This window comes from Taudactylus pleione, unplaced genomic scaffold (genome assembly GCF_031769625.1).
Source record: "Taudactylus pleione unplaced genomic scaffold, aTauple2 ptg000517l, whole genome shotgun sequence".
Lineage (NCBI taxonomy): Eukaryota > Metazoa > Chordata > Amphibia > Anura > Myobatrachidae > Taudactylus > Taudactylus pleione.
The window spans coordinates 6556412-6577735 of NW_028284919.1; the positions used below are offsets into that span (position 1 = coordinate 6556412).

General features: G+C 45.8%; 1 protein-coding gene across 7 annotated transcripts in view; it reads left to right on the forward strand.

The window, feature by feature from the left end:
* RNF32 (ring finger protein 32) overlaps positions 1–21324 on the forward strand; it is a 149246-nt gene that overhangs the window by 114434 nt on the left and 13488 nt on the right. For all 7 annotated transcript variants that reach the window (XM_088450350.1, XM_088450354.1, XM_088450351.1 and 4 more), the window contains 4 exons: positions 789–931; positions 6327–6359; positions 6982–7106; positions 12554–12662. In XM_088450350.1, coding sequence (XP_088306476.1) covers positions 789–931; positions 6327–6359; positions 6982–7106; positions 12554–12662 — 410 coding nt within the window. The remainder of the gene's footprint in view (positions 1–788; positions 932–6326; positions 6360–6981; positions 7107–12553; positions 12663–21324) is intronic.

The window sequence follows — 21324 nt, forward strand, 5'->3', positions numbered from 1 at the left end:
ATTTTGGTGGAAAAGGGGTATTATTGTGAAACTGATAATTGCTTATTTTGACCAGTCTTAAGCTGTGCTTGGAGCGGTGTTATTATCAGATGCCTATTACACAAGCTCTTGATTCTCAGAAACTTGACTTCTGATTATGTTGTGGCTTTGGTTCTATCAGACATCTTCCTGTTAGAATTTCCACCAGTTTTCAATACTCACTGACACCTTGGCTTTGCAATTTCCATAAAGGATAGACCTACACAAGTGTTATAAGTGTCTTCCTTTATTTATTGCCTATTTCATTGCCATTATGATAACAAACTACTACTTACTGCAAGTCAAAATTGTCCAAATAATGCTTGAGGGAGTGTAAATACAGTCTGTTCCAATACTGCATTGATACAGACAGGTAGTTTGTAATCAAGTAATCAACAGAAGTTGGGACACCTGTAGGAATTGTTTACATCAACTTTCAAAGCTTAATTTACTTCCATTGCTAAAGAACAGCTGCAAGTTCTTAACCCATACACTTGCTCCCTGCAAAAGGCCTTTTTTATAACTAAGAAATGAACGTTATTTTTCAGTTATTAACCTCTAGCAGGTTTGCGGCTTACCTTTGTCCCTTTACAGGTTTATTCACTGGACTTGAATTGCTTAAATTTCAATAACAACTGAAAAAACAGGGGTGTTCTAAAACCTTTGACAGGTAGTTTAGATTTAGTTGTATAGTTTAATGAAAATAAAAAAAATCAGTGAGTCATCATTTGTCACATCTGCTTATAATAATTTCATACCTTTGGTTACAGCTCAGAAATTGGGCATCGTTGAGGCTCCTGCATTGCCCTTAACCAACGATGACTGGATGAAAGTGAAACAGAGATCTGTGGAGCAAGGTGACTCTTTGCAGCCATGTGTCATTTGTAAAGAAGAGTTTAAACTACACCTGCAGGTACCATACTCTTTTATCTCAGGGGAAAGAAGCTTGGGGAAGATGGCATTGGTTCCTGCAGGCAAATGGGTCCATTACTTAAACCATGCGGAAACTAGCATATTACAGTGCCATATCGGATGATGAATAAGGCCCTTAATACCTTTTATTATTTACACACTTAAGGTCTCCATATACTGTATGTTGCAATGTTGTTGGCATAATATTTTTCTAATTGTTTATAAACCGCAACTTGTATGGACTCCGAAACATCGCTGAGGGAAGATTTATCAAGCCCATAGGTGGAGACATCGCCCATAGCAATAAGCTTCTAGCTATAATTTATCTAGTACATTCTATAAAATTCTAGGATCTGATTGGTTGCTATGGACAACACCACCACCTGTCTTCTTTGGAAGATCTGATAATCAGGGGCGTAGAGAGCGCCGCCGGGCCCCGGTAAAGAGGGAGCATGGCCTAATCATGGGAGGCGTGGCTACGCCCCCTCGAAACCCCTCCAAAAAACCATACTTTTGCAGCGCAGCTGCGCGCCAGGGAGGGGGCACTGTGAGCCCCTCAGGCCGGCGCAAAGCCATGGGGGGCGCGATCAGTGTGATTGCTCCCCCCCACCCTCAGGCATAGGAGATTGCTGTGGCTGCTGCTTAGCAGCCGCAAGCATTCTCCCACTGCATCCCAGCACGTGCTGTGTGCTGGGCTGCTGCGAGGGAGGGAGGAGGGGGCGGCGCCGGACCCGGGCCCCCGCTGGGCGCCCCTGGTAAATTGTACCCGCTCCCCCCCCCTCTCGGCGCCCCTGCTGATAATAATTCCCTCTGGTATCAATCAGCATCTGACATAGGAGTCAATCAGAAAGGACAAGAAACCTGGATTTGAGCCAATCTTACGGCTGTTTTAGTCATAGTCTCTTCGCGTTAACGATACCTTTCTGGATTTTCCTATGTGGAGTGTTAGGGGTGCATAAACACCTTTAGCAATTTTCAGTGGTATTAATATGACCAAAAGTATGAAGAGGAGCTGCCAGAAATTAGGGTTAGGCAAAAAAGCTTAATTGGGCTCTGGCCTGGCTTGTTCACCCGTCAGCGTGCAAGTATGCGCTTGTAGGAACTTTGTTGTTGCAACAGACAAACTGCTGCCCTGAGCACACATCGGTGTGACTGAATAAACTTGTCTCATTGACTGACTGAGGGTTGTTATGTAAACTGATTCACAGATAAACTATGTAAAAAAAAAAAGGTCCTAGTATAGTTTAAACTGTAAAGCAAATGTCCGGTTGCTATGAATTATGTTATCTTTTCCTTGTGCAACAGTTTTCATTAATGTACCCCAGTATGTTTTTGTCCATGTGGTTATTTATGTGGAATTTAGGGCTCGATTCAGACTCGCCTGCTAGATGCGTTCGCACGCAGCAAAAGTATGCAAATCCGCGATCGCACGGCAAGGCATTAGCACACCCACTATGTCTTAGCGTGCAATCGCTCTGTGTATGCAGATGCCCACCAGCCTGTCTTGAGACGCCCACATTCCCATGTCATGTCCAGGAAGTGTATGCAACCATCGGTAACATCGAGTACCATCAGAAGCGATCGCAGCACTTGTGGCTGACCGTACACTACCACAAGCATTGCGAGTGCTTCAGTATGAATTTCAACCATGTGACGTATACTATGACGCTGCGTCATAATTATGCACGCCTCTGAAACAGCGTTAGGATGCTCAGGCACGCCTGCGTTCGCACCACCAATACCGTTTTCATGGACCATCCCGTCACTACCCATAAACGGCTTGTCCTGTCACTCTAGCTAGCGAACTGTCTATGCGCAATGAGCGAACACTTCCCGATCGCATGGACTAGTTCGCACACGCACACTGCGATGCATACGCATGCACAGATTGCAAACATCGGCAGGCTGTGTGTGAATCCAGCCTAGCGAGCGGGTCTGAATCGGGCCCTTAGCCCGATGAGGACAGGATTTGCACAGTTGGAGATTATCTTTATGAAATTCTTGACTCCCAAGGCCTGACCCCCATTAAATATCCTTACCTCTCTTACCCAGACTATTCCATACAGTTGCTGCTCCTGTCACAATGCAGAACATAGTGTCGCACAGTTATCCCCGTGTTCCTCAGGTCATCCGACCTACATCCATTTATATTATTTACATAATATTCCTACACTTCAGTTCAACTCACATTTTTTAAATTCCCTCAAATTATATCTCATTACTGGTGACAGAGAAAACAAGCTCGATGGATCCGCTGTGCCTTAACCCCCAGCCCCCCACCTCTTCTCTGCGATATAGACAGTGCTGTAATGAAGAGGTACTATGGATTGTTGTTATATAAGTGCAGGAGATAGACCCATTGTTGAAGTCCCCCATTGTAGCATAGATAAACTAAGGGTCTGGTTAGAAGAGCCACCTTGCAAGTGGTGTAGATGAAAGCCATAGCTTTATGGCGCCCTTTGCCGGCCATGACCTCCTGTCGCTTGATCTCATGCTGATAGGGCGTGGGCTGCAAGCAGCGGTAAGGCCAGCGGTAACGCGGGATGCTTCGTTGTGCTGTACAACTGCTGGCTCCATGTCTGGTGCATCCGACGGCGCTGTAGCAGTGACATTGCCTGCAGAGTGCCATTACAGATGCAGGGTCTATGGGCCCTGCGCTCTGGTCAGCGACATCACTTGCACACTACTAGTTACAGGGATGGACTGAAGCTGTAGATCAGCCCTGGCAGTCACCACTGTGCACGCGCCATAGGCACTCACTCGCAAAAGGGGCATGGTTAAGTTTCACGGGGTGGCCGCGTGTCACGGGGGCCTGGCCTCGCGGCACGCCCCAGTCTCTTAGTAACCCTGCCAAGTAGAGCACCGGGAGGTGGTGTTAATCGGCAAGGATTAAACACTAGCCACCTCTTCCCTCCCCCTGATCCCATACCAGGGGGGGGGAGGGGGGAGTTGGAGGGCTGGGACCCTTCCTTAGGCTGGTGATTTCCGCCCTGTGCAGCGGTAGCGGCACTCCTGGAGCCGGCCCTGAGGCCATCGGCCCTTCTGTTCTGGCATTTGCCAGATGGTCAGTCCGGCCTTGACTAGTCACGACCCTGGAGTAGATATTACGTATTAGTGGATTGGTGCATCTGCAATGCTTATGGAAAGCAGACGCAAATAGAATTATTTAACTTTTATTTTTTAATGACAATACTTTAGAATATATGTGCAGACTTCCCCATCCCCAATTTAGGGCCGTATTCAATTAGAGGCGAAAAGTGCCATTTGGCGGAAAGTTTCCGCGTATTCAGACATTTTTTCCGCCTGTTTTCAAAATATCTCCATATTCAATTCCAGGACGATTTTACCTAAGCGGAAACTCAATGCAATGTAATAGGCGAAAAAGATTTGCCTATGAATAGCAGGTAAAAAGAAGTGCAACATTTTTATTTTGGGGTGCAAACGTGTGGAAACGTCCCAGAACCCGTAGCACAGTCCCCCAAAGGCCAAATCTCAGAAAATATTTAAAAAAAAAATTCAAAGAATACCCCAAAAAAGTATTAGGGCCAAAAAAGTAAAAAGTGGGGGGACAAGCATAAAGCAATAGACTTCTTGGGGGTCTGCAAGGATGGGTCAGGTGTTTTTGGGATTGTTGGTACATGTAGCAGGTGCGTTTTTGAAATTTTTGAAAAGTTCATTTTAGAAACATTTAAATTTGCTTGCACCTATTTTCAAGTACCCCAAATTTGACTGGACTACTTATTTTCATAAAAAAATACTGCTTTGTGCCATTCTTCACCACTTTTGCATAGACGCTAATAACTTAAACTACTGAAGCACCCCAAACACTTTTATTAGGGCTATTAGTACACATGTACATTGATCCCCTATGTTAGTGCATCTTTTTTTGAGGTACAGACTGACTTCCCCACTTCTGACAGTACTTTCACCTGTTCCGCATTCGCCGCTTTCCGTTTTTGTGTAGTTTGGAATTAATTAGGGCGAAAAGCGGGGACGTTCATGAAAAGTTTTCGCCTCTGAAACAGGCAAAGGAGGCGGAAAGTCGGACAGGCGAAACCTTTCCCACTTTTCACCTCTAATTGATTACGGGCATTGGGCCTGATTCAGAGCCGGACGCAATTAGCGCTCGCTCGTCTAGAAAATAGGGGTGGCTATTCAAATGAACCGTTCGCTCTTTGCGGTCTGTTCACGCCTCTAGGTCGGAACGAGCGAACAAAACTTGCGGTCGTTTTTTGGATAAATACGCCCCCTGGCCGCTCGCATCCTACGTCATGTCCGCTGTTTATTAGATTAATCGAGTACATTGGCCAGCGTATGAACTGCTCGCTATTCTTGTGGTTGGTTTTTGCTACCACAATCTTGCGAGCAGTTCTGGCTATAAAATAACCCAGTGACGTGGTCAATGACGCTGCTGTTTTAATTATGCACACCCATAAAACGCCCGTTTTGACCTTTAAGCACGCCTGCGTTCGGATCTCCACTCCCCGTTTTCAAGCACCTTCCCCTGTTACCACCCACATACGCCTCATTCTGTCACTCAAATTATCAGGCATTCGCTATTTTGCGAGCACATGAATTTCGACCGCACTGACTGGTTCGCGCATGCGTATAACGATCTGTACGCATGCGCAGTTGGGCAAACATCGCTCGGAGCGAACGAGCGGCCGCTTACGAGCGGCTCTGAATCAGGCCCATAGTCTGAATGATTCTTTATTTGTGTGAAACAAGTGTAAAATCACTTTTAAAAAACTGTTGCATTAGTTTTAAAAGTTTTTTGCAAATATAAGTGTGTTCTCAGCGTTTATGATCAATCACAAGCAGTCATCATTATCAACACGTCCTCCAGTGTCAGAGCACATGCAACTCGGACCCCACTACTGTACTTTCACTACAGCTGCACGCACTTTGCAATCGCACGTACACACATTGCCTGCGATTGCACGCCTGTTTCTTGCGACTCGACGCCAATGTAAACCCCAGTCTCAGCCCCTTAGCCACAGACGGTTTCAAGTCATAATTGAGAGTAGAAAAAGACAATGATTGTGAAAAGTTGGACATACGCAATGCTAAAACCAGACTGACTCTGGTCCTGTGTATTGTGCAGCACCAGGCAAATCACTAGTATTAATGATTTCAATATTAAATATGTTCTATTTTGTACAGTAGGATTATTGCAGAATAAAACAGGAGTACTACTAATGCGGAGAGTTGTACAATTGAACAGTTACTGCAATGCCAAAAGATTAAATTTTAAGCAAATATAATTTTTTACATTGTTATGATCAGGGGGCTTTAATAATTGTTGATTAAAAAATGGTAATTACAAATACTGTACACACTTATATCTTTCATTTGTATACTACAAAATAATTAAAATGTATTTTGCTTATTTACAGGTGTTGCTTTCGTGCTCTCACGTCTTTCACAGGGTAAGCTGCATTGTATAAATATAATATTACGCTTTCATTACCAGCTCCTTGAGGATCTCAATGCAGACAAATCTTTTGCCCCTTAGTGCAAATGGGGAATTTTGCATAAATATTTTCCTAATGCCGTTTTATGAGTAACATAAGGGGTCTTATGCTGTAAAAAATAAAACCCCAATCATACATATGCAAACTCTATATTGTGTGTATAATAGATATTTGTGGGAGATAATTAGTGACCTCCTCCCCAATTGTAAGTGACTGCATCCAATGGGGCACTTGTACTGTACCCAGATACTGGGCCTAATTCTGAGGAGCGTGCAATTCACATGCAGTGCCCATGTTCACCTAGTTGAGAGATTATTTGTAACTGCGCATGCATGAGAAATTCAGAAAACCCCTACAGTGCATGTGTTACACAGTATACGCACAAAGATATTGTTGTGTTCAGGACAGCCGGTGTCAGAAAGGGGGCGATAAAGTGATGGGTGTTCCTGGCCAGTGACTGGGAGGAGGTCTGACGTGAACGCAAAGAAAAATCTGCAGCAGTGTCCACTTTTGATTCATACCCACTGTCTTCTAATCATGTATTGCACACTTTTAGTATCGCTGTGTTTCACTGTAGGTGTGCTTGGAAGCATATGAGAAGTTTACTGGCAGAAAGACTTGCCCGATGTGTAGAAAGAATCACTATCAGTCCAGAGTTATACATGATGCAGCTCAACTCTACAAAGCAAAATGTGCCACCAGGTAATAGGCCTATAGCCAGGAGCGTAGAGAGCCCTGCCGGGCCCAGGTGAAGAGGGGCGCGGCCTAATAGCGGCGCTGGGGAGGGGGCGCTGTGAGCCCCTCAGCCCGGTTCAAAGCCAGAGGCATAGGAGACTGCTGTGTAGCCACTGGGCTGCTGTGTGGGTGGGAGGATAGAGGCGGCGCCGAGCCCATCAGGTAAATAGTACCCGCCCCCCCCTCTCGGCGCCCCTGCCTACAACAGTGGAAGGCATTGGCTAGCATCTCAGACTCTGCTGAGAAATTCTGCTTGCTAGTTCTCTACGCTTGGCATGAAGTCAGTGGCGTAACTTCATCCCAGGTGCCCGGAGGCAAGATAAATGTTGGTGTCCCCCAAATTAAAATGTACCACCGCCAGCATCTATGCCAGCCCCAGCTGCCGCCCCCCTATGCAGTTCCTTTTATAAAATGCCCCCAGTAGTGGTCCCCCTATGCAGTGCCCGCCTATGTAGTGCCCCACAATAATGGTCCCCCCATGCAGTACCTCCAGTAGTGGTCCCCCTATGCAGTAGTAAGGCCCCTGTAATGCCCCCATATGATGCCCCCAGTAGTAAGGCTCCCGTAATGCCCCCTGTAGTGCCCCCAGTAGTAAGCCCCTGTAGTGCCCCCAGTAGTAAGCCCCCTGTAGTGCCTCCAGTAGTAAGCCCCCTATAATGCCCCCAGTAGTAGGCCCCCTGTAATAAGCCCTGTAATAAGCCCCCTGTAAGGCCCCCAGTAGTAATCCCCCTGTAGTAAGCCTGTTGTAGTAAGCCCCCTGTAGTGCCCCCCACCCCGCGCGCACACACATACAAAAAAAAGAAATACCTTAAACCCCGCTTCAGTGCCTTCTGCCGTCCGTCCCCGGCGCCCACTCCTCGGAACTATGGGAGTGATGTCATGACGTCACTCCCGTAGTGCACTGCGGGACCCGGAAGCCGGAGCTCAGGAGTGAGCTCCGTCATCCGGCTACCGCCGGGGGAAGAGAAGGAGCCGGGCGCCCGCTGGTAAAACACTCAGCGAGCGCCCGGCAAATGGAGGGTGGAGGGGGTGCAACTGCACCCTTCGTAGTTACGCCACTGGAGGTGGAGAGCTGATCAGCGGTGCTCATTCTCCATGCAGCTCCTCCTCACCAGTGCCTGGAACGGCCGGGTGACCATGGAGCCAGGTGCCCCTTCAGGGCTGGCGGCAAATGACTCCATTGTCTCCGGGAGTTTCGCCACTGCATGAAGTAGTTCTGCACAGCGCATTATACTTTTGGTGCCTTCAGCCACCAGGGAGCTCTTGGTGCCTCCCTAGGGGTTAGTATATGCCACCGGCAACTCTATCCTTATAGGCTTTCCACATAGGAGACACTGTACTTGGAATAGAGCATTTAAAAGGGCTATTAGTTGCTCAATATTCAGCCTGATTCTGAGTTGGGAATAAAGCAAGAAAGAGCAAGTACAGATGTGTCCTTGCTCATCTAGCCTCAATATGTCATGCAGCATGATATGTCTGTCCCTGTGAGTGAGCTGCCAGGACCAATGCAACTCTTCGCTGATTAATTTGATATGTGACACTTGTATATCTGTGTGCATCTGAGTGTGTAAAGGGAATCTGGATTGGGACAAAGCTTTACTCGCTGCATCGTAGTACTTTGCATGCTGATTGAGAGACTCAACCACACACAGATATACAAGTGTCAGATATTAAATCAGGGCCTGCTCCAGGAGGAGCCGCGCCCTGTGCAGACAGGGATTCCGACGGCCCCTAACCTTGCTTGTGGTTTCGCTGTGCGCGTCCAAAAAGGGGGTGTGACCTAATTGCCATATGCCTTGCCCCCTGCACTGAATTCCGCTTCTCTGGGGCTTTAGGGGGTGCCCAACCTCCCGACCAATGGCGGGACACTTCGGCCCACGGGTGGAACAGCGGGGCAGTGTCCGAAAAACAGGACTGTCCCACTGAAATCGGGATGGTTGGGAGGGGTGCGCCCTCTATGGGGGGGCGCCCCTGTTCAGCCACTGTGGTCGAACATGCCTCGAGCCGGGCCTGTATGAAATTAATCAGCACTGTCTGCTGGTGTGTCCTAGTCGCATCGAATTGCGAATTAGATGCATTTTTGGAAAAAAAAGACACCAGGCGCAAGCAGAGTATCACGTTACTAGGCGCGCCGAAAAGGGCTGTTTGGCATGACTGCAGCAAAGACGAGTGAGGACACAACTGTAACTGTGCACCTGGACAAACCATGTAGCAATGTAAGGGGTGTAAATACGTAAAAAAAATTGCATGCAGGGTAACTACTGGTGGCTGTTGCACATGGCCCACAAATGCTGGACAGCGTTATTTTTACTCTGCGATTCAGATGTCAGTTTGGACACACTTCTCCTAAATCTAAATCACTCTGCACATTTTACATCTGCCCCACCTGCAGCGCAACATGGTTATACCAAGGTGCACAGTTACTTGCTCTTTCTTGCTTTATTCCCAACTCAGAATCAGGCCCATTGATGGATACATTTGACTCATCTTGAGGCCATTGGCCAAGTACATAAAATATGTCACTGTCATCCCTCAAGATCCAGCTTTGAAATTGCTCCTTTAGTCAGAAATGACAGAAAAGGTGGACCACGGTGGCCAGATCAGTGAAAACTAAGAGAGTAAAAACTATAATGAAAGACCCAAAAGAATAAAACAGAAATAATACATATTGGTGTTATACTTCTTGAGCTAGAAGATATAGACGAGTGCAATAGCAACTGCGAGTCTGTCAGTGTCTTGTCAGTTTTAGTCAGGCATTCGTGTGAGAGGAAAATCCGCCTAAGAGATTTTAATTTTGACTTATTTAGGCCCTTCCCCCTCCTTGGGTCCATTACTGACTAGGCTAAATAAACAGATCATTATTCTGTTTACGGCATCAAATGGACCCTACCCCACTGAGACTGTGGACCTTATTCAGAGGCGGCCGTACGGTCTACGACCGCACGGCCGCCTCGATGTTTGGCCAGTGCGCATGCGCACGAGGGAGCCGGCTCCCTCGTGCGCATGCGTGAGACCCGCTACGACCGACAGCGCTAGTCGTAGCGGGTCTCTTTCCAAAGGGGGCGAGCTGTCGATGTTGATTGACAGCTCGCCCCGTTTGGAAGGCGGGCCGGGGGGGTGGCAGCCCAAACGGAGGCGTTCCCTTGGGAATGCCTACCGTTTGGGGGAGGCCCCACTGACATCACTAGTGATGTCAGTGGAGAGCTTCCGGTTCTGACAGAGCCAGAAGCTCTCCGGGGCTTACGACAAGTGAGACCCTACCCTAGGGTCTCGTCGTAAGCCCCGATGGTCGCGATGGTCTCTGACCATCGCGACCATCACCCTAGCGGTCGTTAGAGCTGTGGGTGTAAACCCACAGCCTAACGACCGCAACAGAGGCGGGCGGTCAGGATGCAAGTGGCCGCCCAGTTTCTGAGCGACCGCTTGCATCCTCCGACCGTCTGTGAATGAGGTCCTGTGTGTGTTCCAAGCCTAGTGATGACAGCAGAACCCAGATAGCAGTGCAATGTTACCTCCCATGCCTCCGAAGCATGGCCTAGTGCAGCGTGCCTTCTACAATTATAGCAGGAGCATCTGGTGGTTCCCTGGTCACTACCAATGGTCTGGAGGACTACCAGGGACAATGCAGGATGGTTCCCTGTTTCTAGCACACTGTCAGTCTCAGTTTGAGTGAGTCTTAATAGGAAGAATAAATAGTATTAGATCATCAATATGGAGCTTCTGAATAGGTACAAGAATAGTATATGGCGAAAGATACTGTATGGATGGTCTGGTTAGGAAGCAGAATAGTGATGGATCAAATATATAATATAGGACAGTGGTTCTCAAACTCGGTCCTCAGGACCCCACATGTTTTCCAGGTCACCAAACTGGGCACAGGTGTATTTATTACTCATTGACACATTTTAAAAGATCCACAGGTGGAGCTAATTATTCACTTGTGATGATATGAGGAGACCTGAAAAACATGCACTGTTTGGGGTCCTGAGGACAGAGTTTGAGAACCTACGATATACTGTAGGATATAGAGTGCGTGGGTAGGAAGCAGAATAGTGACGGGTGACATCTATAATAAAGTATATAGAGTGCCTGGATAGGAAGGAGAATAGTGACAGATAACATATATAATAAAGGATATAGAGTGCCTGGATAGGAAGGAGAATAGTGACCGATGACATAATGTATATAATAAAGGATATAGGGCCTGATTCAGACCCACTCGTGAGCGGCTGTTCGCTCGCAAGTGGGTCGATGGTCTGCACTGAGCATGCGCACGACGGAGGGAGCTCGTTGTGTCTGATCAAAGGGGGCGTGCTGTCGATGTTGATTGACAGCACGCCCCCTTTGGTGGGCATGCCGGGGGCGTGCCTCCCAAGGGAACGCCTACCGTCAGAAGCCGGCCCACTGACATCACTAGTGATGTCAGTGGGAGTGATTTTGGCTCTGATAGAGCCAAAATCACTCCGAGCCTTGCGGTTGAAAACCTCAACCGCAGGCTCCGGCTCGCAGTGGCGATGGTCGCGATGACCCACAGCTATACGAGCGTCCAGGAGGACGCTCCATAATTATGGAGGGCGGCCCTCATTCAGAGCGTGCGCTCTGCTCAGAGCGTACGGCTCTGAATGAGGGCCATAGAGTGCCTGGATAGGAAGGAGAATAGTGACCGATGACGTATATAATAAAGGATATGGATGGAGTGCCTGGATAGGAAGGAGAATAGTGACCGATGACGTATATAATAAAGGATATGGATGGAGTGCCTGGATAGGAAGGAGAATAGTGACCGATGACTTATATAATAAAGGATATGGATGGAGTGCCTGGATAGGAAGGAGAATAGTGACGGATGACGGATGTAATAAAGGATATGGATGGAGTGCCTGGATAGGAAGGAGAATAGTGACCGATGACGTATATAATAAAGTATATAGAGTGCCTGGGTAGAAAGGAGAATACACAGGTACCGGTGTTGCTGGTCCGTGAGCTCTGATTGCCTCACGACCGGCGGCACTGTCTCTCTATGTCTGCCTGTCGGTGTGCCAGCTGAAATCAGCTGGCGGGCCGGCACCAAATCAACACCATTGCTACCCGTCCCCCTCAGAGGCAGATCGGGCTCCATAGCAACCACACCCCTTGCACCCACGGTAGTGATGCCACTGTTTGCATGCGTGTTAGCATACACTGGGGTCCTTTTCAGGATCAATGGAATGTTATAGACGAGGACAATGTAAACAAATAAAGGCTGCAGGTGTACTTCAGGGTCCAGTCTTTAATCCAGGCAACGCCAGGTATCCGAGCTAGTATATAATAAAGGATATGGAATGAGAAGGATAATAAGGGTAAATGTAACATAAGACATACTACTGGCAAGAAGATTAGTTCTGTGTATAAGGCATGATTATTTTCTATCACAGGATACAAGCATGCTGGAGGGGACACATTGTGCGAAAATGGTACAAACACCTACGACAAACAACACCTCCCAAAAACACCAAATTGCGGAAAAGGTTCTTTGAAGAGAAGGTACCTACTCATTTCCTTTGGGGCAAGGAAAATATTAATTTCTTTTTCTACATCACTCGTAGTCTGGATTTATAGATCTCAGAAACACAATAAATGTTGAGGAATCTTTTACAACACTGAACTTTTGCTCATCTTGATTTTTATAATTTACTATGGATTGCACTTAAAATCATTGAATCGCTTGGAAATCATAGGTCACCCCATTTACTCATAAAATGTCAGTCACGCTAATAACTTTATTATGTTGTAACTTACTTGTAAGGGAGAGCCTGAGGAGGTGGAAATGTCAGGCCCCAAAGCATTTAGTTATGCCTGCTATCTATTGTGTATTGTATTATACTGTTAAAAATCAACACTGGGTCAGTGCTGCCTCTAGGTCATAGTGAAGGTATAGGTGGTACTCTAATGGTTTGCGGAGCCCACAAAATGTCTGCCTTTATGGTGTGCAGGAGGCAGGTACAGTACTAGCAGAAATCTAATTTTCCTGATTATCACTGTTACATTTATATATATACTAGTATTTTGGACCCACCATATGCAGGGTCACCTCAGTATCCTCCCCCCTCCCTGCTCCACCCTATCCCGCCCTCGCTTTTTCCACCCCCACCCCCCTCTTTGCTGTTCTGACCCGCCGTCCTGACACGGTTCAGCTCCGTCCCCGCCATTCCGTAGTGTGACAAAATATAATGTTATTCTTGTTCCATGCCTATATAGCTGTAGTATAAGAATCCACCATGCCTTGGGCTTCAGAGGAGGAGCGACAAATTAGATTGATATTCATCATCTGATAGAGTTTGAGATACTCTGCCCCAAGCGGATCCTGTAAAGCCTGTCTGGCTTCGCAGATCCCCATTGATGGGTAGTATAGGCTATTGCCATATCAAGATGATGTCACCTAGTGGTGGAAGTTTTATGTTGTTTGCTATATAGAGCAGACACTGTAGTCTATGGGGTCTCGGAAGCCACTGAAGAAATGGGTGATTTCTTAGCATTATCTCTAGGAGAAACTTTTGATAACCACTTTCTCAGTCCAAAAAGAGAAAGAGGTTATCACTACTTCATAAATAGACCCCTATATTTATAATACTCTATAGCCTTCCTTTACATTTCTTGAGTTTTTTCTGACTAATGCAGCAATATCCATGTATTTTCATATATGAATCGGATGAGTTCAACCACACTGCTTTCCATAGCATTGTAATGGGACATTGAGACCACCAAAAAATTAAATTAATATACTATAGAACTCCACTGCAGGAGCATATCACCCTGATATGATGAATAGAACCTTTTTAATCAAATGAGTGGTAACAATTAGGGGTACTTCGCACACACTGGTTTTGGCCGTCTGGCCAAAAAACGTCCAAAGCCGGATGCTTTTTTGCCGGCAATCATTGCCTTTTGAGACGTTCTTAATGTTGTGGTTTGTTTTCTTAATGTAGTAGGCATGCGCAGCAGCAGCACTTCTATTCAAAGATAATACTAGTTTATACACAATAATTGAAAACAGTACTACAAATAAAATACTAACCATATATATATATATATACATGCACAAACATGCTGCTGGCGTTCCTTATGTTCCCTGGTCTGCGGCAACGGGGGTGAGTAGTGGCGTGTTTTTTACACTGGGCGAGATGTAATATGAAACATTGTATTGTGCATCATATGCAAATGTACATATTTGTGCCAGTCTTGAGAAAGGTTCAAAATTGAACCGAAACGTCGACAACACATTTTGTTATGGCAGACTATGGATTACAATTATAGCATTGATTATTAATTGTGACGACACCTTTGGATGTATTAAAGACTTTTGAATATTGACCTATTGGTGAGTGCTCTCCTTCCAGGAGACTGGATAGTGGTCGGATATACGTTGGATCAGTCATCTGATCCTGGAAAGCACCCCATTGATGAATCTTTATTCGATGTGAGTGCAGGTCACAAATGGATATATATATATATATATATATATATATATATTCAAAGATCTATAAGGATTCGGCGCCAGTAAAGGTTCACAGTTAATTAAAAGGTGAGCATTCCCAAAATGGGTAAATAAGTTATTAATGACAATTGATGACAAGTTGAAATAAACTCGAAACGTTGCAGCAGTCTCTGAGTTATTTAAATTGACAAGAAAACAGTGTCCAACGAGTGCCGCTGCATATGGATGGGTGTGTTTACTGGTCTGGCAGGCACCGCGGTCTTCAACAGCTTTTTAAAGGGAGTGCCAATCGTACTGGATCTTTATATATATATATATATATATATATTCAAAGATCTATAAGGATTCGGCGCCAGTAAAGGTTCACAGTTAATTAAAAGGTGAGTATTCCCAAAATGGGTAAATAAATTATTAAAATGCGGATAAGCCCAGAAAACGTACTCTCGATGGGCGTCAGCTCCGTGTCAATAGTATGTAGTATTTGGTGGTATACTACCTTACAAATAGGAAAAAGGAAATTGACCTTGGGCGACTGTTCCGCTTATTACATATACAGTGTTATTGTGTAAAGTACATTCCATACAAAGAATGTATGAAGGTATATCAATCAATGTCTAAGTGATAAGTGCATACAAGAAGATCTATTATAAATAATCAAAGTAAGATATGTGCAAAAAACAGTGGTAATATCAATAAACAAAGTAAAAAGTGTACAATTTATTTCCAGAATTAAAACAATATAAGAATAATATAAGAAAAAATACTTAATGGAACCCCTATAGTCTAGAGAATTCCTTCATTAAAACATGGCGTAAACAATTTATAAGTAGCCTATACAATGAGACTGGCGGACATGGATAAAAAACATAAGTTTTTAAGAAGAAGATATAGCAATAGCTTATCTGAGTTGAAGGAGTAAAGGAACAAGCATTTCCTAGGACAAGAGGTACAGTACCTATATTTATCCTAGTCTCCCAACACATTGAAATCTTCTTGCCAAGCCTTTCGAGTGGCATTTCTATCTATATAAATATTGTGTGTTTTGTCCCATAAGACTGGTCTGGCTTCTACTAATGATATCAGCTTCTCAGTATCTATGTCACAGTTGTCACTCATACTGTATTAACACCCAGGTACCACAACACTTGAAAGAGATGGAGTTGTGTGCGGGTACAAGCTCAGAAAATTCGGCGTGTGTGAAAGCAAACATAGCAACATGTACTTCACTGACTTGCCGTCACGGCACGGACATGACACAGCAGCCGTCCTTGTCAGTGGATATTCCCGTCTGTAACACGGCGACCCTGCCATGCCCATGCCATCTGAAAGGACCCATCTATTTACATAGTTCTCTAAAATTAGTACACGTTTTTTTTGCCAGCCAGTCAAAACCGGTGTGTGTGAAATAGCCCTTACTCCTGAAGTGAGGTATTAGAACATTAGAACTTATAAAAATCATCACTTTTGGTTACTATAAAGTTTTTAAGTATTTCGGCAAATTCAGGAGAGTTCAGTTAAACTATTTGACATTATTAGTTTGGAGTATTGAAGGCGAATCACAGACTTCTGCTTGTTTCTCAGTTACTGTGTTTCTGTTTATTGTGTCCTGGACGTGAACTGAGAATGATATGTTTATTGCACGTCTGACAGAGCCACAGTAGTTTTACTGAGATCTAAGAGTCCCTAAAAGGTCACAACAACTATCTCATTTATGCCAATATCCACAATCCGTGTGTACAGAAAGCAAACTGTTACCTAGAATGCAGCCGGTGCAGTTGCAGGCCTCTTTGATCCTTACCTATAAACCGTGCTTGCATAAGCCATCTAATTGAAGCAGCTCGTTTTACGGGTGCCATTAAATCTGTTTCATATGCATTACATTATCTTGAGCAGGATTTAATGCTAGCCCTGCTCTTTATAAGGAGGTCGCTTGGCTGTGAAATAACGTCTCAGACTGTAGTATTTTGCTCTCCTGCCATGAGATTTCCCCAAACAATTTTGAGTTAAATCTCGCCAAACAGTAAACTGGCCATGGGGGCTATTTGTTCCTTTGACCAGGACAGGGCAAACATTCTGTTGTCAGTTACAGCTTGCCCCATGCAGCAGATGGCAGGAGGATATTAACCCTGTAATATCTTATCGCCCGATTCATCCTTGCGTTGTAAATTCCTGCTTTTCAATTTACTTTTCAAGATCACAATAAGTCAACACATTAGTAGGCAATTTGCTGACATTAAGATGGATTACTTGAAAAAATGACTCTTCAGAGTGCATAGAGTTCACCTGGGCGCTTTTGTTAGTCTTTTTTTTTTTTATCTCTATATATATGTTTTCCAGACATTTGTATTTTACTTGCACTACTCCAACTAATTTCAGCATTGTGCATCTGTTAACACATCTTTGTGGCCTTGCTGGCTGTGTGGAGAATAAAAACGGGTTACAGGTGATTACTTCTTTGTTGCATTTTTGTGTGTACACTATGCTTTTTAATGGGGTTAGATTTAAAGATTGACACAGGAACATTTAACCTTTCACCCATAGCTCTCCTAATCTGTGGTATCCTAGAGATAGCTCTGATCTGATCAAAGTTTGTACAAGAACCGTTATTGGACTGAGGTATAGTAAGTGCATAGACACTGTGGGTACTTTTAAAGGCAGATTCATGAGCCGCGAGGTCCCAATAGTTGATACTGTTTGGGATACTAGGTGGGGAAAACCTCTGTTGTTTTTGTTGCCATCCCATAGAGGTGAGAGCCAAAAATAATTTACTGTGATAACCGGAAATGGTGCAACTGGACATTGTGTCCAGGGGCGCGGAGAGGGGGGGAGGCGGTACTAAATACCCAAGCCTGGGCTTGTAGGAGGGGCCCGGATCTGACGGTGTCCCCCTCTCCCTCGTACCTGTCAGCATTGGGACCATGGAAACTGCTGCCGCAGCAGCAGTCTCCTCTCCATTGCCTGTGGGGGAGAGCAGTCACACTTATCGCGCCCCCCTGGATTTGCGTCTGACTGAGGGTCTCACAGTACCCCCCTCCTCAGCGAGCTGCAGTGCTCATCCTAACTTGCTGCTACATCTTCCTTTCTCCCCACCTACCCCATTCTGTGTCACTCATGTTTGTCTTCCCCTCCCTTAAAGAATGTAAGCTCTTTCGAGCAGGGCCCTCTACCCTCTTGTGGTTCTCTCTACTGTAATTTAATTTATCTCTTACTCCCCACTAGGGCAACTAACACTTGGCTGCTTATGTGGGCGTAAAGATCGCTAATATAGCAATGTTTATTATCCATGTCCTGTATTGTATTGTATTGTAATGTAAGTCACTGGTTACTTATTTGTCTATGTACTTTGTAAGGCGCTGCGGAACACTTGTGGCGCCATATAAATAAATGATAATAATAATAAATAGGGTTTTTTCTTTTTTTTTTTTCCTAAGGGAGCTTCCTGCAATTAGGCCATGCACGCTGCTTACCTCTTGAAGATGTACATAATAAAGCAGGGCCTTAGCCATGTGTGTACAGACTTGCCTACACTCCAGGAGTGTCTGGGATGTTCCAATCTTTCAAAGAGTTCTCCTGGGTTCCTGGGAGAGGACACTCTCCTAGATCCCATCTGAATACTATCATATTGAAGTAGGTGGGTTGGGATGCGGCCTTGTTGATGCAAATCATGGCATCACACCTCTACATTTGCCCCTTAAGCCTTCCCCTAGGGAGATTCTAAAGGGGAGAAACAAATAGAAAGCAGGTACGTGTGTTTGCGAGTAATGGTGTGTGTGAGATATACATTATAGTATGTAATGGTGTGTGCAGCGTCGGCCCTAGGCATAGACAGTCTAAGCAAATTACATGGGCATCTGGAATGCCTGAGCGCCACAGCTGCAGCTGCCGGTTGTGACGGTGCTGAGTCATGAGTGACAACACACTGCGCTGCCTCCATTAGCCACTGCTGCAGCCCAGCGCCCTTCCAGGCATCAAGAGAAGGCACTGGCACTGCAGCAGGGATGGTCTCTGCTCCCACTCCCAGGACTGGCTGAAGAAGAGGCAGACGGTCAGACCACCACCAAACAAGAGCGAGTCTGTTTTAGCTCAGGCTGGGAGAGGGGCAGGCACTGGGCAGATAGGGGTGCTGCTGCCTGTTGGATCTGACTCTGAGAGGTGCTGCCTGGGCGCTGATGAGCACTGGGCAGAGGGGTGCTGTGCTGCCTGCTGGTGAGTGACAGGTAGTCAGCGTTTGGGGAGGGATAAAGGGGGGGTCAGAAAAACACAAGTGTGTCGGACCATTTAAACACTGATTTCTGGGCGTCCGTTAATTAACCACTGCGCCCTTGCTTGCAGTAGGAGAGCCCTCTGCATGTCTGAAGACCAGCTATGTGTGTGACAGCTTAGACTTACCCAGAAGGCTGATGGCCGCCCGATCTGCGTTCAATGTTTCCAGTTTTGTACGTGAGCGGCGGATGTGAGATGCTGTCAGTGGGTGGCTCTATGCACTGGAACGGCAAGTGAGTCATTAGTATATTTTTGCAATTGCTGTCTGTGATAGATCGCAGTTGCAATGGCAATCAGGCCCATAGAACCCAGTGTTTACCTTTAGGATATATGTAGTTACATTTCTTAGGTTCTTTGCCCTGGGATACAACACAGCCATTAAATTAAATTAGTTGCGAGGTACTAACAAAACCTTGCACGGTACTATGGGCCTGATTCAGACTCGCTTGCAAGCGCTATGCGCTCGCAAGCGGGTCGATGGCCGGGCAGTGCACACGCGAGCCCTGGAACAAGTGAGAATTTCACTTGCTCCAAGGCTTGCTACAAACGGGGCAGCTGTCGTCCCGTTTTGTAGGCGGGGAGGGGTGGTGACTGGCCAAACGAGTGATGTCAGTAGTGAGCTTCCGTCTCTATTAGAGCCGGAAGCTCACTGGGGCTTGCGGCAGACGAGACCCTACCACAAGGGTCTGGACGCAAGCCCGATGGTTGCGATGATCTTGACCATCGCGACCATCAACTGGCAGCTCGCAAAAGCTGTGGGTGGTCACCCACAACTTAGCAAGCGGCCAGGAGGCCGGTCTTTAAAAAAAAACGGCCGCCCTGATTCAGAGCGAGCGCTCGCTTTTTGCGAGCGGCTCTGACTCAGGCCCTATATCTCCAATTATACCCATAGTGGTGCAAGCGAACATTAGTGAGGTTCTCCCTCTCAGATTTTCCAGCAATGAGCACAGACGCACATTGTAACCTTGCACTTAAGTAAATCTCCCCCCCCCCCCATGTCATACCCCAGCGCAAAGAACATGGTGATGTAAAGTCATGGCTGAAAAACACACAAAAAAGATAGATCAATGTATTTAGTGAAACTAGAATTGGGACCATGGGCCTGATTCAGACCCACTCGCGAGTGGCTGTCCACTCGCAAGTGGGTCGATGGTCTGCACTGAGCATGCGCACGACGGAGGGAGCTCCGTCGTGCGCATGCGCCAGACACGACGAGCGAAGGACTTTCCTTCGCTCGTTGTGTCCGATCAAAGGGGGCGTGCTGTCAATGTTGATAGACAGCACGCCCCCTTTGGTGGGCGTGCCAGGGGCGTGCCTCCCTGACGGGGGCGTTCCCACGGGAACGCCTCCCGTCAGAAGCCGGCCCACTGACATCACTAGTGATGTCAGTGGGAGTGATTTTGGCTCTGATAGATCCAAAATCACTCCGGAGTTTGCGGTTGAAAACCTCAACCGCAGGCTCCGGCTCGCAATTTCGATGGTCGCGATGGTCACGACCATCGCGGCCATCAAAATGCACGCTCGTATAGCCTGTGGGTGGTGACCCACAGCTATACGAGCGTCCAGGAGGACGCTCCATGAAAATGGAGCCCGGGCCTCATTCAGAGCGTGCGCTCTGCTCAGAGCGTACGGCTCTGAATGAGGGCCCATGTAAGAGACAATAAATTAAAGTTGGAGACCGCCCCAAACTGTTTTATGTTTGAGTTGTGTTTAAGAATATAAAACCCTTGACAATGATGGGTGTACTTCAACTTTAAACATTTCAGTCTTATGATATCAGTCATTTGTCAGTAAAATGACCTATGGCTGTTTCACTAACTTAATGAACCTGTGCATCTAACGCTAATAACTACTTTCAGAGTAAAAAAAAAAATTAACTGTAGGTATTGTGAATGTAAATATTATTTCACGAGCAACATTATGTCTCTAATCCTATGGAAAAATGACAAAGTCCTGTTGATTCTCCATATACATTTATTGTGGTTAATCAGTGAATAGACACACCTTTCCTAGCCATTCATCTGTATGACATACATGACCAGTATGGCTTTGCGTATCTGTTTATCTTGCGTAACAAAAGAACTTTTAGCAAAGATAAATTAGAAACTAAATATAAAAGGCATACGTGACTTGTTAATTGGTTTACATTACTACTTCAATTTGTAAAAGCTGTCCAAATCTGTCTAGGAAGAAAACAATTCTTTCCTTTCTTCACCTGAACACAATACCAGCGATATAGTTTGGTTGCAGCAATAAGCACTGCGATTTTCTCCTAAGCAAACACTGCTCTAAGCCCTAGGACTGCTCTCTCTGTCTAATGGAACGTTTCTATCAGTGCTATCTTAACTTTGCTCAAGTTTCTTTTTTTCCTCTGTTTAAGCTGAATTTTTTTGTGAAGTTTAAACTAGAGTGTCAGGTTAATTCATTTAGTATAATACAAATGTTTTC